General features: G+C 39.4%; 1 protein-coding gene across 1 annotated transcript in view; it reads left to right on the forward strand.

The window, feature by feature from the left end:
* The window catches only part of KCNH8 (potassium voltage-gated channel subfamily H member 8), a 365,063-nt gene that overhangs the window by 106,752 nt on the left and 240,649 nt on the right, over positions 1-17,662 (forward strand). Inside the window, exon 2 of the mRNA XM_025870524.2 lies at positions 14,066-14,299. Coding sequence (XP_025726309.1) covers positions 14,066-14,299 — 234 coding nt within the window. The remainder of the gene's footprint in view (positions 1-14,065; positions 14,300-17,662) is intronic.

Consider the following 17,662-nt stretch of genomic DNA (forward strand, 5'->3'; position numbering starts at 1 on the left):
GGAGTTTTTCCTGATAATGCTAATTTAAAATTACACTAATGAAAAAAATTCTCACTCATCATTCCTTTCTCCCACCTTGCTGTATTTTGCTTTCATAGCATTTGTCACCATCTGACTCACTTTTCCTTCCTTCCTTCCTTCCTTCCTTCCTTCCTTCCTTCCTTCCTTCCTTCCTTCCTTCCTTCTTCCCTCCCTATCCCCCCCTTCTTCCTTCAATACTTAGCACAATGCCTGGCACATAATATATGATCAATAACTATTTGTTGAATGAATGATGAATATGTCCCTAGAATTAGAATACAATACAAATTAGTTTCCTGAATCAAAAACCTTTGTACAGTTTTTAACTGATCTGAGTGTCAAGTCCCAGAGAGGGAACTATTTGAAAATAATTAAGGAAATAATTAAGTTATGATTTATTGAGCAATGTCTTTACATGCCAGGCATTAGGTTAGGTATTTTACGTGAAGGAATAATCACCTCCTCTTTTACAAAAAGAAGACACTAAAGTTCAGAAAAGTTAGACAGCTTATCTTCTTCTCAAAGATAAAAAGTGGTAGAATCTGGGGCGCCCGATGGCTTAGTCGTTGGGTGTCTGCCTTCAGCTCAGGTCATGATCCCAGGGTCCTGGGATTGAGCCCTGCATCGGGCTCCCTGCTCTGCAGGAAGCCTGCTTCTCTCTCTCCCACTCCCCCTGCTTGTGTTCCCTCTCTCACTGTGTCTCTCTGTCGAATAAATAAATAAAACCTTTAAAAAAATAAAAATGGCAGAATCTGGCTCTGACTCTAAGTGTATACTAGTATCTCATGCAAACCCTTTCCTGCAACTACAGAAGAATTTTAGTTTGAGACATTCCATGTTGTTTTAGGATGCTTCTTTTGCTGGATTCTAATATTCAAGTTCTTTTTCCTTTTGTCTGTCTTTACTCCTTTTTTCTCTCCCTGCCTCCCTCCCTCTTTCCCTTCCCTCCCTCCTTCCTTCCTTCCTTCGATTCAGAAGATTAAAAGTGTATAGTATTTTAAGTCATTCATTACAGTCACTAAGTTCCAGTCACTGTTGACACATACTTCTGTGCCCATAAGTCATTGAACCACCCTGTGTCTGAACTGGAAAGGATCTTAGATATGAACTCCCTCATTTTCCATATGAGATAAGTAAGGCCCAGAAAGAGGAAGTGACTTGGGCACAATCACACAGCTTATTACTGAGAGAGCTAGAATCCAATTTTAAGATATCTGGTATGTAGACCAGTGTTCATCCAAAGTGTAAAATGTCCACTAGATATGTTATATTTATACCTCCTCATGACTTAGGTCTAAAAGGTACTTCACCTAAAATCTAAACATCAACAGAAATGAGGTTTCTTATGAAAAGACAGTTTTCTGTGTTGTGGTTTAGGTGGCTGCCGTAGTGTCAGGACAGCAGAACCCAGATATACTGCTATCATTCACTGAGGGAAAAAATGTGAAAGTGAGTGTGTATGTGTGTGTGTGTGCGCATGCGCATGTAGGCCTTAGATAATACTCACTTAGAAAAAAAATACACACCCACATCACATGTTTTATGATAGGATATACAACAAGACAGATAATTTCCTTATGGAGTTTATAGTTTAGTGTGTGTTTGTAGTTTTGTGTATAGTGGGCTTGGGTGTGAGTGGTTAATAAATCATAAATAAATAAACGAACATGTTGAAATACCATTAAAAATGGTAATACTCAGTCTTACGAGAAAAAAAGGCTACAATGATAGAGAATAATGGGGGGTGACCTATTTAGATAAGATGGTCAGGAAAGAATCTTCTGAAAAGTGGACATTTAATTGAGACCTAAAGATGAATCACAGGGAGAGGAAATGCATGAGCAAAATGCCTGAAATGCCTGAGAGCTGGGAAGAACATTCTTTTTTTTTTTAAGATTTATTTATTTATTTTAGAGAGAGTGCATGCAAGCAGGGGGAGGGGCAGAGGGAGAGAATCTCAGGCAGACTCCCCTCTGAGCTTGGGGCCCCATGGGGGGCTTGATCCCAGGACCCAGGAGACCATGACCTGAGCAGAAACCAAGAGTCAGATGCTCAACTGACTGAACCACCCAGATGCCCCTGGAAAGAGCTGGGAAGAACAGCTCTGACATTCTTAAATGTCAGATACCAGGAAAAGAGTAAGTGAAATCTTAGTAGCTTATTACAGACCATGGTAGAAGGCATTTGGCTTTCATTCCAATTGCAATGGAAATCCTTTAAGGAATTTAAAATGATAGAGTGGCAGGGTGCCTGGGTGGCTCAGTCAGTTAAGCCTCTGACTTTTGACTCAGGTCATGATCTCAGGTTTGTGAGATCGAGGCCCCTGTCAGCCTCCCCATTGAGCATGGAGCCTGCTTAAGATTCTCTCTCTTCCTCTGCCCCTTAAAAATAAATAATATAAAATGGGAGAGTGGTAGGCATAATTTGCTTTACAAAGAGTATTCTAGGTAGTAAGACCAATAGCAGGTGTTAAATCTGTATGTGGGGTAGGTCAGTACCTTTCATAATCACAGCATTCACATCAACGGTTTGTGAAACAGTGGGGTCCCATCACTAGGGCACTCGTGCCACCACAAGATAGGATATTGTAGAGGATTGGACATTAGGTCATATATTGGTCTATATAATCCTCCCCAAAGTTTGAGCTTCTGTAGTTTTATGCACTGAGCTAATTATTGAAGGTCTCTCTAGAAATTATAGAAAGCCATAAAATCAAAGGGGTTATTATATAGAATGGAATCCTCCTACACTTTAAAGATTGAGTATGTACTCTTGTACAAAGATGATGCCACCTTCTCAAATTGGGGTTAGGGTATATAATCCGAATCTCCTTCCATTAGGCAGAAGATCTCAATGTTTTTGTGTAATAAATCAAACCTAGTGATTCCGTTTAAAATGGAGATCCTAGGCTCCCATATCTTGGAGATTCTAATAATAGACCCCCAGGTCTGCGAAACTGCAACCTTAGTAAGTGAACTACCAGATTCCAATGGACAAGGGGGACCAGGGCTGCACTTGGAGAAGCACTGGACTTGGTGACAAGGAACCCTTACTCAGATCCTAGCTCTACTCCCCTCTGCCTGTCCTCCACTGAGATCAGAAATATTGTAGCCCTAAGAATATTTTAACTTGCTGTGGAGCATTGTTAGGTTATTCAGCCTTTCTGAGCCAAAGTCCCTCTATCTGTAATGACACTTACAGTAAGATGCTGTTGTGAGGGTCAAAAATTTAAAATGCAAAACGCTGACCTGATATCACAGCTGTTTAATAAACAGCAGCTCCTACCTGCTTTATTTCTGCCTGTCTAGTTTATTCTCCTGCTTCCTTTCTGCTCATCAGTCTCCTAATGCAGAGACAACATTCACCTGTGTTGGTTTGTTTCTCAGCTTTTACCATCTTCCTCTGGCCGCCACCTCCGCTACAAATTCTTAGATATCTGTCTCTAGCAGGTATCACCTTAATTAAAGTTTCGTACTCTCTCGGCCTTATTACAAAGACACTAGAATAAATGCACTAATATTACAGCCATAGACTATTTGTAACAATCAAATTAGTTTACTCTTGTGTTTCCTGCTATTTAACTAACAATAACCTCTTACAAAACCACTCGTCTTCCTGTTTAATCTAACATGAATACTGTGAAGCAGAGAAGATTATGCAGTGGACAGATGAGGTTCTGGAAAATGCTACCAAATTATGAAAAAACATTTGAATTGCATTAGCTCCCACAGAATATGAACGACGCTTGAATGGGGAGAGAGGAGCCAGTCCATCCTGGGGCACTGGACATACTAAATTATATAGTGTGTCTTCAAAAATTCAAATTTAAAAGGCCTTTAAGTATAAAAATATAATAAAATATGGCTGAATTAATCACTTTTTTTAAAACTTTATGTATGTTTGAAGTAAAGATCCTGTTCCAGTCTGTTTGAAATTAAAAGGAAATATTCTTTGAATTAAACATAATTGCGAGCAAACTCTAGGTTGCTCTGGGGGATAACCAGGGGACAAGTTAAATTAAATATTTTGGGAATCTGGGTATTCATAGAACGTGGCTGGTTACATTTGCCAGGTTCCGTGTAGCCTGCCTTTCAATAGGACAAATAAGATGCCAAAATAAATTTGTCAGAACAAAAATATTGTCATGTGGTCTTACTTTGTCTTTAAATAAACTACTAAGAAAACTTTTACAAAGGTGTAAAATTTAAACCGCAATTAGCTACATATTTGGTAATTTACATTTATTTAAGAGAATAAAATTACACTAAATGAGAATTGGGCCAGAAAATCCAGGCCCCACGACTACCAAGGCACAAAATTTTCCCCGTCAGTTTTCATCTAACTGCTTTACCCTTCTTCAGGGGGAGTTGGCCGTGTTGAATTATCCAGTTGTGTATACTGAAAAGGAGGAAAGCATAGAGAACACTGAGCTTTCTTTTCCCCTGCTCTTTGCAAAAGCAGGGAAAAAAACTTGTCCTTCCCAGGAGTCTCACCCAAGGTTCATATTTGATTTGGGGGAGGGAGGTAGAGTGGGACAGGAGTTATAAGCATGCAAATGCAAAGATAATAGATATGCAAATGCAGAGATAATAAATATGCAAAGGCAGAGATATTTACAACATACCTCCTTTTTTTCTCTAGGCTCTGTTTGGAACTGGTTAGCCTCCCTTCACTAGGGTAATGGCCAAAATGTAGCATCCTGGGTTAGAAAATCAGAAAGTGGCTTCTTAATGACCCTAAAGAGTCCCTAACAATTCCAAAATGCTTAATTCATGTTGTTCACATGGTAGTTTTCTTAACTAAGTAGAAATGCCTTATAATGTCTTCATTTTATATTTTGGAGAAAGGGCTTTGTTTAGCATTATTTAACCTACTGTTTTTGCTTAATAGATTTTCTAATAGAAAATGAAGTTGTCTATTTCTGCTTACCAAAGACTTTACCAGAAGTAGCATGTCAGGATGAAAAATGGGGGCACACGGTGAGCTGTTAGGGACCAATCTGGTTTTATCTTTAAAACAAAGATAGTAGTTGTAAATGATCCCTGCTACATGATAAAACAATAGAGTGAGCTAAACAACAATGCCTTCATTCGGTATACTTATAGGTTGCACATTTATTTCAGTCACGTGTTTAATAATTGTTGAGCATCTACTATACGCCAGGCACTCTTCTAGAGGTTGTTGATGTGGGAAACAAAGACAGAAGAAAAATTATTAAATTTCTTTACTACCTAGACACCACTGACAAGTCCTTGAAACAGGCAGAGTGACATTCCTCTAGGGACTCAGCTGCCTCAATGTTAATACTTTGCTAAGGGCAAAAGGTAAGCCTAGCCTGAGCCCGCCCCAAACCAGGATCCTGTAAGTCTACTCTAACGTATAAAAATTCCTTTGGAAACTTCCTTTATCTCTAAACCCCCCAAGATAGTGTTGGTAATCATCCCCCAAGCATATGGCCCACGAATATACATCTGAAGGGTCTCATGACTAAGACCAACAATAGCTAGGCTGCTCAAGGTCCTGGAAACCTTGCTTCCAAAATTCCTTAGAGACTTATGCTATCCCTAACCCCCTCCCAACTTGAAAGTATATAATGGGCGGCTCCTCATGACCCCAGTGCAGCTCTTCCTGCATATGGGCCCTGTCCCTGTGCTTGAATAAAATCACCTTTTTGCACCAAAGACATCTCAAGAATTCTTTTTTGGCTGTCGGCTTCAAACCCTAATAACGTCTTTCCTACATCAGTTGTGACTACATTAATAAACACATAAACCAAACCCCTATCCCACTGGCAGAGTATAGATAGTAATACTAATTTTTTAAAAGTAAACAGATGATGCGAAAAGATCATTTCATCTAGGAGATTAACTCTGTAAGACAAGACCTAGAGAAAAGTTTTAACTTTTTTAACATTTTAACATTATTTTAAACATCATTTCAAATGTGTTTGTAGGTAATCAATTGCAGATAAAACACTAATACATTTTTATTACTGTCTTAGATTTTCTGAAGTTTCTTCCTCATTCATTTTACTTTTGATAAGTACTGTCACCCTGTTATAAGTCAAAATTATTCTTTTTCAAAATTAAACTCATTTCCTGAACTCTTAAGAGACCATACACCTGAGAATTAGTATAGCTCAACACTGAAGCTTACACCATTGAAAAAGTGGAATTTGTAAAACTTAGTGATTTTGCTATTACCAACTAATGATAAAGAGCGTACTAAATTTGGGGCACCTGGGTGGCTCAGTCGTTAGGCGTCTGCCTTCGGCTTGGGTCATGATCCCCCCTGGGTTTCAGGATCCCTGCATCTGACTCCCTGCTCAGCGGGAAGCCTGCTTCTCCCTCTCCCGCTCCCCTGCTTGTGTTTCTTCTCTCGCTAAAGGAGTTTCTCAACCATTAATGTGCATATGAATCTTGATGAAATACAGATTGTGATTTAGGGGCTCTGAGGGAGGCTTGAGAGTTGGCATTTCCAAGAAGTTCCCAGCTGAGGCTGATGTTGCTGGCCTAGGACTGCACTCCCAGTGGCAAGATGGAAAAGCACATTTGTTTATATTTGTGTGTTTGTTCTCATAGATAGATATTACTGCCTTCTACTACAGCTTCAGCACTAGAATTCCAGCTCTGAGCTTTGCTTTGTGACAGTGTTCTTCTCATTTTTGTCTGTCTGGAGTGATCATTCATACAGTTTTTAAAAATCAAAACATAAATAAATGATGAAAGCTACCAATATGACCATTTGAAGCATGCTACTAGGTGATACATAAATCACAAGGACCATGAGAATCCCTCTTTGCAAATTTTTCATCTTTTTTTTTTTTTTAATAAGGTTAGAAAAGTCCTCAATCTAAGCAACCTCCTAAATTTGGGTACAAGGCACACAGGATTTTAGCTTGCAGCCGGTACCATCAATCTAATAAAGATGCCATCATACTTGGAAATGATACAGTTAAGCTCCCTGAAATCAATATAAAGTGCAAAGATGGCTTAAATATTTTAAAGTAAGAGACATTCATATTCTATCTGCCTGAATAAAATATTCTCTCAAGATGACCGTAATCAATATCACAAGGGGTACAGATGTTGTCTTTCTTGGACCCGTATGTAAATGTTATTCAGAAAGCATGGGGGCAACTCCTAAAAGAAGATTAAAAGTTCATGTTTTCTTATTCTCTGCAAGAATGTGAGTGCTAGAGGACTCAAATTTGCCCATCTACTTTGTCTGCAGAATATGTTCATAGAGTACTTGCTAGCATGACACAAGATTTGGTTTTAAAAGAGAACCAATACCAGAAGCACATTTCAGAAATAGATTTGGACCATCAAAGTCTCTATTTCTGTGTCATTGGCAGAAAGAGCTAAAGGAATACAGGTTCCTCCTTGATGCCAAGTATCACTGACTTCTTTGGTTTGAACGATTCCAGGGGTCTGCCATGATGGAGAATTTTTAGACTGTATATTGAGATGATTGTCTTGAAGTATTTGAGGCCTCTGGGACAGATTAATTTGGATCTGCCTAATCCTTTTGAGCATGCACTAGTCTATGATGTAGAAATGTTTGGGTTTGGAACAAATGGTCAAGAAAGAATTCTTGAGATGTCTTCTGTGCAAAAAGATGGTTTTATTAAAGCACTGGGACAGTACGCATAGGCAGAAAGAGCTGCACTGGGGTTGTGATGGGTGACTGGTTATATACTTTCAAGTTGGGAGGGGGTTAGGGATAGCACAAACCTCCAAGGTATTTTGGAAACAAGGTTTCCAGGACCCTGAGATGGCTAGCAATTGTTAGGAAAATGTTGTTTAGTAGAATTTCAGTCATGAGATCCTTCAGATGTATATCAGTGGGCCATAAGCTTGGAGAATGTTTGCTAACATATCTTGGGTGGAGGGTAGGGATAAAGGAAGTTTCCAAAGGAAATTCTATGTTACAGAAGACCTAGAGGATCCTAGAGCTCAGGATAATGTTAAGATTGCCTTTTGCCTTTAGCAAAATATTAACATTGAGGCAGCTGAGCTCCCAGAGGTGAATAAGGGACAGGAGGGTCTACGTAGGGAGAGATAGGGAGGGGGCTACAGATCAGGCTCACAGAAATCCCCAAAATGGTGAGGAAACCAGAGATAAAGGAACAAACCAGACCACCCTGCCCTAGGCATGTGTGGAGGGGTGTCTTTTTTATGACAGTCACCTGTGACTAACGACCCTAAATAGAAATAAGCCATTAAAGATGTTATAACCAGTCCTTACTCATGCCAAGACATCACAAGAATGATAAGGCTACAAGCTCCCTAAAAAAGACTGTCAGTGGAGGCCCACTTTGGCAACGCTGTCAGGACCCCTCTCACTCTTGAGAGCTTTTTCTATATCTTCATTTAATAAAACTATCGCTTTATTCACTCTCCTTTGTCCGCGAGATTCATTCTTCGATTCCATGAGACAAGAGGAAGGTAACTCTGCCTGTTTCAAGGACTTGTCAATAGGCTGTAGGCAGTAAGGAAATTTAATTTTTCTTTAGCTTTTGTTTCCCAGATCAGTCTACCTTGAGTCATGATTCTCAAGCATAGGTTCTGTTGAGGTGTGCTAAATGGTATGCACAGAGTCATAGAAAACAAACAGCATACCTTCCCAAAGTTTCAACTGAGTTAAAAATTTTTCAGGCCCATATTAAAACAAATCAAAAACACTCAAACATGAATATGCAACACAGTAGAATACAAAATTTTGATATATTTTTATTAAACATGAGATTTCAAAAACAATATTGAACTTAGATCTATGCCCCCAGGTCCCTTGGAATACAAATTTATGGCTTCAGCCAGTGGAGGGATTTTTTTTTAAGGGATATTTTAATGGAAGAGTTTTAGAAGTACTCTGATCTACACTGAAAGGGCATGAGAAGATCAGAAGTCTGATCTGTTGAATCGCAGCTACAGTTCTTTGCATCTGGAGTGAGCCTGTGCAGAATATTTTGGAACCAAGAACGTTGCTGTCATGTTTTTGAAATATTGACTTTCTGGAGAAAATGAGGGGACAGAGAGGCTGCTGATAGATGCAGGCTGGTTTGGGAGATGTCATCAGTGAACTTTTTTTTAAAGCTGAACTTGATATTTTATTTATTTATTTATTTATTTATGAGTTGATACATGTCAAAGATTTTTTTTTTTAAGATTTTATTTATTTATTTGACAGAGAGAGAGACAGCGAGAGAGGGAACACAAGCAGGGAGAAGCTGGCTTCCCGCCGAGCAGGGAGCCCGATGTGGGACTCGATCCCAGGACCCTGGGATCATGACCTGAGCCAAAGGCAGACGCTTAACGACTGAGCCACCCAGGCGCCCCCATGTCAATGATCTTTTAATAAATGATCTCTGTAGAGAAAAAAACTATTGATTGGGCTGTTCACAGAGCAGAAGAGGTAAAAATTGTTTAGAATAACCCATTTTCTAGAATTACCTTTTCTATTTTTCTATTTTCTAGAATTATTTTTCTAGAATTAACCCATTCCTGCTGGAAGTAGAGAATAAATCACTTCTTTACAGAAAGAATGCAGGATTTAGAAAACTGAGAACCAGTTTTAATCCCTAGCTTCATACCTTGGGCCGGAAACTAAAGCTCTCCAGGCCTCAGTGTCTTCAGGAAAAAAGGGACATTTACAAGGATGAAAGGAATTAGTAGTGGTTTGATGTTTACCCTCTCTTCCTTTTTTCTTCTATACCTTTCCATTTCTTCCCCCATTTCCATAGAGCCTGGGAAGCTGACAATGAATAGTCCATCTCCATTTGAATGGGAAAATGGTGCTGTTTTGAGAAGTTGGACCAAAGGACCTGGGTCTCTCCCAAACCTGAGATTCCCTCTGATGATCTACACAAGCTTTTTGCTAAGAAAGCAATTAAAGAAAGGATCAACTGCCTAAAGTGTGAACACATTTAGATCCTACTGTTTACTGGCACTTCAAAACTGAATTTGCACAAAAGGATGACCTAGAAACAAGCAGGGAAAAGCTGTGTGGCATTTAGATGCATATCACATATGCATAATTGATTCCTTAAAAGGTTAAATACTCTTAGCATATGTATGGATAGTGATATACCCATGATAGGTTCATAATTATTATGGCAATGGCTTTGTTTTACATAATTCTAAAGTAAATGTCATGTTTCTTTGGAGATTCCAGGACTGGTATTCAGAAAAGCATATGTTTCCACATAGATAGCTAGGTAAGAGGAGCTACTCTTTCCCAAACAGAAGGACTATTCATGTAGCTGTACACTAAGCTTTATGAGGCACCAACTGCCACTAAATTCTCTTTGGAATTTGAAATGCAATTACATATCGAGGACAAGTGCTAAATATAAACAGAAAAGCCAAAAAGATGACTTTTTTTTTTTTTTGCTTTGTTTTTGCAGTGTATTTGAAGGAAGAATTAAATACCCCAAACACACTATAATCCCTAATTGAAACACACAGTTCAGGCAATTCGGTGAATCCTTTAGCAGCTTTTTTCAAAAGCTTATTGTAGCTCAGGAAGAGCTGGTCTCTTCTTATGTAAACAATTGTAAGGATGCTAAGGAAATTAATAAAAGAACCAAGTCACTAAGAACTATGTAGAAGGAAATACTATAATATATGCCATAAAATCAGGGAAAAAATAGGCAATGTGTTATGTGAGGATACATATATAAGTGGTGAAAACTATATGAATGGGAATGGTTATTACAAAAATTCAGGTTTTGGGTTTCTTCTTTGGGGAAGGAGGGAAATACCACCTGTGTGGTGCATGCAGGGGGTTTTGCTAGATGTATGATTTATGGTGGATGTTTATTGATGATGTTAAATATTGCTGTACAATTTTTTAGGTAAGTTGTATTTTTTAATTTGTAAGAATGGAAAAGGCAAAATAACACAGTGAAGAAAAGCACAAATTAAGTTGGTAAAAAAAAACAATGTAAGATAGTAATAATGATAATAATGATAAAAAGTAAATTTATTGATCTCAGGTTGATCGAAGTATCTTCATATTGTACTTTTTTTTTTTGATGGGGGGGGGCAGTGGGAGAGAAAAATCATGAATCATGACCCTGAGATCATGACCTGACCAGAAATCAGGAGTCTGACACTTAACTGACTGAGCCACCCAGGTATCCCTTCTTCATATTGTACTTCTTAAAAATGTAAATACATGCCATGTGCAAGACACAACTAAAATAGGTCCCTAGAAGGGTTGAAAGTAACAAGATGAGAAAGGGTATAGCAGATAAATACTAACAAAAGAAAACTCTTGTAGGCCTTTAAATAATGGGAAAACTGGACCTTAGGACAAAACGTAGTGTCGTTTATTCTTTGTCTTCAATGACAGTTTCTTCATCCTGAGCCCATTCTATCCATGCATCTGCTGACCTTCCAGGACTTTTGATAAATCATCTCCACCTATTTCTGTCTTACTCCAAGCTCACCATTTTCAAATCTTAGAATTTTGAATCTCTCAACTCTGGTAGTACGTATTATCTGTATACCATTGATTTGGTACTTATTGTAAGCTGTGTTTTAGTGTTATTGATGATATTCATGCATTTCTTCAATAAATTGTAGTAATCTAGAGCTAGAGACTATACCTTCTTCATCTTTTAACACCCAGTGTCACCTCACCCTAGGACCTGCCATATGGTAGAATCAAGTCACCTGGCATATAGTAGAAAGTCAATAAACATGTCAGCAGTTGACTGAAAAATGGCTTCTTTTTGCATTAACAGCTCTTTCAGGATGTTTGAGTACTTTGCCAATACTATGTATTTACATTTTCTAAGCAATCTCTCAGCCAAAGTTTTAGAAGGGGCAGAGGAAGAGATACTATGGTTAGAGAAGGATCCATAGCTGTGCAGAGTTGCAGGGTGAAGACCATAACCTAGTAGGAAGGTGCCCACCTCTGGACCTCACTGGGAACTCATGCAGGTTCATTACTGATCTTCAAGGGCAGAGACTGCATCCAATAAACTTTTTGTCTCTATACCTGGAACAAAGTCCAACATGTAGTCCACAGTCAATAAATGCTTCTGCAAAGTGTGGCAGAATTAAATATTAGTCTTGGTTAATCTAATTCATTCCCACTTCAAAATAACACGCCCTCGAAGGCTTCCCAGTGTAGGGCTTCAGCTCTGGCTTTTTTCCACAGAGAGAGGATGACTGGGGGGCTAGATGAGCCAGCCCAGCTCGGGCAGGATGTAGATGTGAGCACTAGAGCTAGCATTCTGGGCTTAAGGGCTGATTGGAGCAAAGCTGGGTGGAGTGGATTTGGTTCTGCCAGCTGATAGTGAACTATGGAAACACAAAACAAACATTTAAAAAGTGATGAGGAAGCCCACGGAGGAGATCTTCAGTGCTTGTCCTACTGGCCTTTGAGAAGTAGCTAGAATTCCTCCTTTCTCATGGCATATAAGATAGGCTGTCTGCTGCAAACCTTTTTTAAACATACTGTTTTTTGAATGGGCCATATATAAAGCATATAGTATAACATTCAAAGGATACAGTAGGTGTATGGTAAAAATAAGTGTGCCTACCACCTTTGCCCGAAGTTCCTCTCTCTAAAGATTTCTACAATTACCAAGTTATTCCACTTATTTTTAGGTACACACAAGTATTTCATATTTGGATATAATACATGTTTATATGTGTTTCTATATTTTCAGACGAATACTCATCTAATAACAATTACATTGAATCTTGATTTTTTTCATTTAACAACTTGTACTGTGGTTCTTTCCATTTTTACTTGTGTTATTTTAAAAATCCCAGCCTCTAATATTATCTGATACACAGTCCAACATTTGTTTTGTGAGAGAATGAATGAATGATTTAATAATAGTCTCTAATTCATTCTGAACCTAAAGTCACCTATCAACAGATTTTATAAATGCCTTCTCCTACAGCCCATCTCCCATATTCATCTTTTTGCTTATAAATATCATATCCAAACCTCAAAATTAATCTCAAAAGAAATTCACCTGGCAGGAACCTTCCCTGAATATTGCCTCTCACACTGTCCCCCAGGAGTTCTCTCCAAGCACTTAATACTCTGCTATTTTTGATTGTCCTCTGACCTCTTACTTGTTAACATAATAACCATAGGGGCTCCTGGTTGGCTCATTGAGTTAAGCATCTGCCTTTAGCTCAGGTCATGATCCCAGCCAGGGTCCTGGGATCCAGCCCTGCATTGGGCTCCCTGCTCATCAGGCTCCCTGCTTCTCCCTCTACTCCCCGCTCTTGTTCTCTCTCGCTATCTCTCTCTCTCTCTCTCTCTCTCAAATAAATAAATAAATAAATCTTAAAAAAATAATAACCATAAAGGTGTGAATAATACTCAACAATTTTCATTGAATACTTATTTGTGCCAGAGACTTCACTAAGCATGTTATGTGTATTTCTCACCAATCCCTACAACATACCTTGCTCTCCCCTTAGTGGGCAAATTCCAAGTTGTGGTCCTTGGTCACTTCTGGGGGTCCCTATACGACCTCAGCTGCCATGGCAGTAAAACCCTTTTCTCCTACGCTTTATTACCTTTCCTTCCTTCCCTTTCTCAATTCCCCACTTGCTTACTTCCTGCAATCACCTGCCAAGTAAATGACTTACCCTCAAATCCTTGTTCAGGGTCTGCTTTTAGAGAAATCAAACCTAAGGAAACTGGAGGTTAGTGTGTGAGTAACTTGTTCAAGTTTATGTATACATCAAGTGGCAGATTCAGGGTTTGAGCCTGAAGCCATGCCCGAAAACACTCTACCTGACTGCCAACTAGATAGTAAGGGCCTCGAAACAGACCAATGAATACTGTATTGCTTCTGTAGTGTGTTTGAAAATGCAAGCCAAAGTCAGAGCTTACTACGTACTTCTGCTGGTCAAGGTTTTGGAGTGTCTTCCCACCCTAGCACATTAGGACATGCACTGTTAGCTAAATATGGAAGCTTATAATTTGTTACTGAAACTGTGATTTAAAAGCAAGAGTTCCTCATGCTCGTGTAGTGGCTGAGTGTCTTCCTGTCGTTTTACAGACAGCAACTTCATCCTTGCGAATGCCCAGGTGGCTAAGGGGTTCCCCATAGTCTACTGTTCGGATGGCTTCTGTGAGCTCGCTGGATTCGCCCGGACTGAAGTCATGCAGAAGAGTTGCAGCTGCAAATTTTTATTTGGAGTTGAAACCAATGAGCAGCTGATGCTTCAAATAGAAAAGTCACTGGAGGAGAAAACGGAATTCAAAGGAGAAATTATGTTCTACAAGAAGAACGGTGAGTGGCTTTCTTAGGCCGGTGCTTATCGGACAGTTGTGAAGGGTCACCTTCTTTCAACTCAGTAGTTAATCCATAACTGCCATTCATGCTTAATGGCATTTCACATAAATATATAGACTGTTATTGAAATTCCACAAATGACTCAGGCAATAGCCTGGTTTTAGCCTTTAGCAGCATAAACTGTTTGAAAGTTTAGCATTAAAATTAAACCTGTTCAATGTTGATATATTAACTGAGTGAATCTATATTAAAATAAAGTGTATTACAATTTTACTAGGTCGCTCTTAAAATACATATTAGATATGATAGTTGTTAATGTATTATTAATAGATGATCTTATCCAGGATATTCTCCAAATTGTATGCCTTTAAGAACCACATCTCAACCTCAGTCACTAAGGCAGAGGCCAGGTGTTCATGGGCAGAAAAGGAAGTTAATTTGAAGGACAACAGCATAGGCATTTTCTCTTCCAGTTCCCTGGCCATAGAGTCTTTTTCACTACTTTTTTAAAGACAAAATAAGAGACACATGGTATAACTCAAGGTGGTAGTAAATTTGCCTGGACTCAAAACTGCCACTGAGGAAATACAAAGTGTTTTCTTGTGGCTGCCGTTTTGTGACTCTTTTCTAAATAAAAGAAGATGTAGGGTTGGGTATGGTATCTGCAGTACTGGGGTTCTATGTAGGAATTGGTTTCATTATCTCATGGGCCCTGGTAGTTGGGATGAATCCAAGAGGCATTATATTGGGGAAACACTAAATCAAAATTAGAACAGATTGTCATTTTCCAATTTCTAAAATTCTCTTTCTCTAATAGTTTTTCCTAAAATAACATCGCCATCTGAGATTTTTCTGTGCTCATGGCTACCAAGCTAGAGAATAGATTTCCCAGCCTATTTTGCAGTTGGGCTGGCCATGTGACAAAGTTTTGGGCCAATGATACGCAAGAGAACGATTTATGTAACTTTTAGGAAAAATCCCTAAAAAATACAATTGTTTGCCCTCTAATTTCTCTTCCTTTCCATTATGTTATGGACTGAATTGTGTGTCCTCAAAATTCACAGGTTGAAGCTCTAACCCCACTGTGATTGTATTTGGAAAGAGGGCCTTTAAAGAGGTGATTAGGGTTAAATGAGATCATAAGTGTGGGACCCCTGCCCAATATGACTAGTGTCCTTATAAGAAGAAGAGATACCAACAATATGGGCACACAGAGGAAAGGCTATATCGATACAGGGTGAGAAGGCAGCCGTCTGCAAGCCAATGAGAGTGGTCTCAAGGAAAAACAACCTGTCAGCACCCTGATCTCCACTCTGAGAAAATAAATTTCTGTGTGGCCATCCCATCTGTGGTGTTTTGTTAGAGCAGCCCTAGCAAAGAAGTACATGTGGGTCAGAATGTTCAGGCGAAGCCACAAAGGCAGCTTCAACCATTTGGCAAGGACAAACCATAGAGGAGTGCAGAGCAACAATATGGAAGAATCCTGGGTCTTGTTAGAGATCCTTGCTCCCCACCCCAGACAAAAGCAAGTACATTCCTGTCTTGTTGGAATCATTTCATTTTGGGGTCTTTTTGTTACAACATCTAAGTTGCATTCTAACACAGGGTTTCTCAGCTTTGGCCCTGTTGACATTTCTGCTTGGTAATTATTTGTTGTGGGAGACTATCCTGTGCATTGCAGATGATTAGCAGCATTTCAGGCCTCTATATTTTGTTCTCGGTACTTAGTATTGGGGTCGCTGTCAGGAAGAGGAATAGGGGCCCAAACATGGGAACTTCATCTTCTTTTCTAACTTATTTGTCTTTGGAGGACATTCTTAGATCATGTAAATTTTGGATACAGGGTAGTCGTGAAATATTGGAGAGTACCATTCTGGGACAGACAGAATATCCAGTGCTTTGGCATTAGAAACATAGTGTCCTTCCCAGTGTCAATAGGATAAGGCCTTTGTAGCAAATATGATAAAATAAAAGTAAAAAACTCCAGCTCTGTAATTATACCACAGTCACTGAAGAGAGCCTGAGATAGAAGAAAATAGAAGATGCCACAGAAAATGCAGACTGGACGGGAGTGATAAAACCACTCTCAGATGGAACAAAGAGAAAAGGGGTATCCTTTGTCTAAATTATCTGCTGACTGCAGACTTGGCCTTCTCAAGATGGGCACCTTGTATAGGTGACTCCAGATCCATCTGAGTGTCTTCCTTTTTAAGCCACCTCAAAATATCCAAATGTGGCAACACTGAGGAAGGTTTAGGCCAAGCAGGAGAATCTAGATGGGAAGCCCAGAGGGCAGAGACTTTAGAGGCCAGAAAAGTAGAAAATATGGAGCACAGTGTGGGAGTCAACACCCAAAAAAATTTCCTGAGCCCAGGGTTTTATGTCTGCAGCCTTGGACCTCTTTAGGTGAAATCATTAAAGGCACCAGCCCCCTCTAAGCCAATCAATATGGAGATTTGTCTGACATTTTGAGCCAACAAATTGATCCAGTTACAAGTAATTGAAAATTGCTGCCTCTCCTATGATAATCATGCTGTATTTTAGCTATTTTTATAAATATCTCTTTCCACACACAATGGTGAACCTTTGAAGACACAACTTATGCATTACTTGCTTCCGCATGTCCAGTGTTTAGAGCTTGAGTTCAGAGCAGTGTCCATCAAACATTAGTTTCTCAGTAAATGCTTGCTGATTGGAATTGATAATTGATCATTAGAGGGACCTATGGACACTTTAGAAGATGTCTGGATTTCTGATTATTAAAAATAAGCTTATGCCCTCAAGGGTCCTCCTTCTCCCCTTCAAGGCTCATTTTCTTTTAATTTACTTTAGAAAGGAGGTGCTTGTTTCTCATTCTCCCCAGATACACTTTAACCATCTGTGATTGAGCTTCTTTGCTCGACCCCTCAATTTTGTGCTTGTTCTCCTGACCTCATGGGAAAAGGCTGCCCTTTCTCTTCCTGCCCAGGCCTGTAATTCTGATAACCAGACCAGAGGCTGGTGATGTGCAGCAGAATACTCTTAAAGGTTTAGGGCATCTAATGGGACTTGACACACTGCAATCAGGATGGCAAATATGCCAAATTCTCACTGGCATTACACACCTGGCAGAACCCCAACTCCTAGTCATGTCTTAAGCCTGTAAGTCTGCCTCCTTTCCCTCTCCACCCCACCTTAAAGACAGCCCCTTCCTTCATGCTTCACAGGCTGAATGCCCCTATCCTCTTTGGGAAAACCTTATTGTCTACCTACTAGAGTTGTCCTCCCTGAAGGGTCTATTGTCCTCTCCTGACTAGGGAAAAGTGTGGGACATAGCATTCTCCAGAAGAATTCATCCCCAAATGCAGACTAATTCAGCCC

Source organism: Callorhinus ursinus, unplaced genomic scaffold, assembly GCF_003265705.2.
Source record: "Callorhinus ursinus isolate GAN/ISIS: 27379988/994484 unplaced genomic scaffold, GSC_fseal_2.0 scaffold1, whole genome shotgun sequence".
Classification (NCBI taxonomy): domain Eukaryota; kingdom Metazoa; phylum Chordata; class Mammalia; order Carnivora; family Otariidae; genus Callorhinus; species Callorhinus ursinus.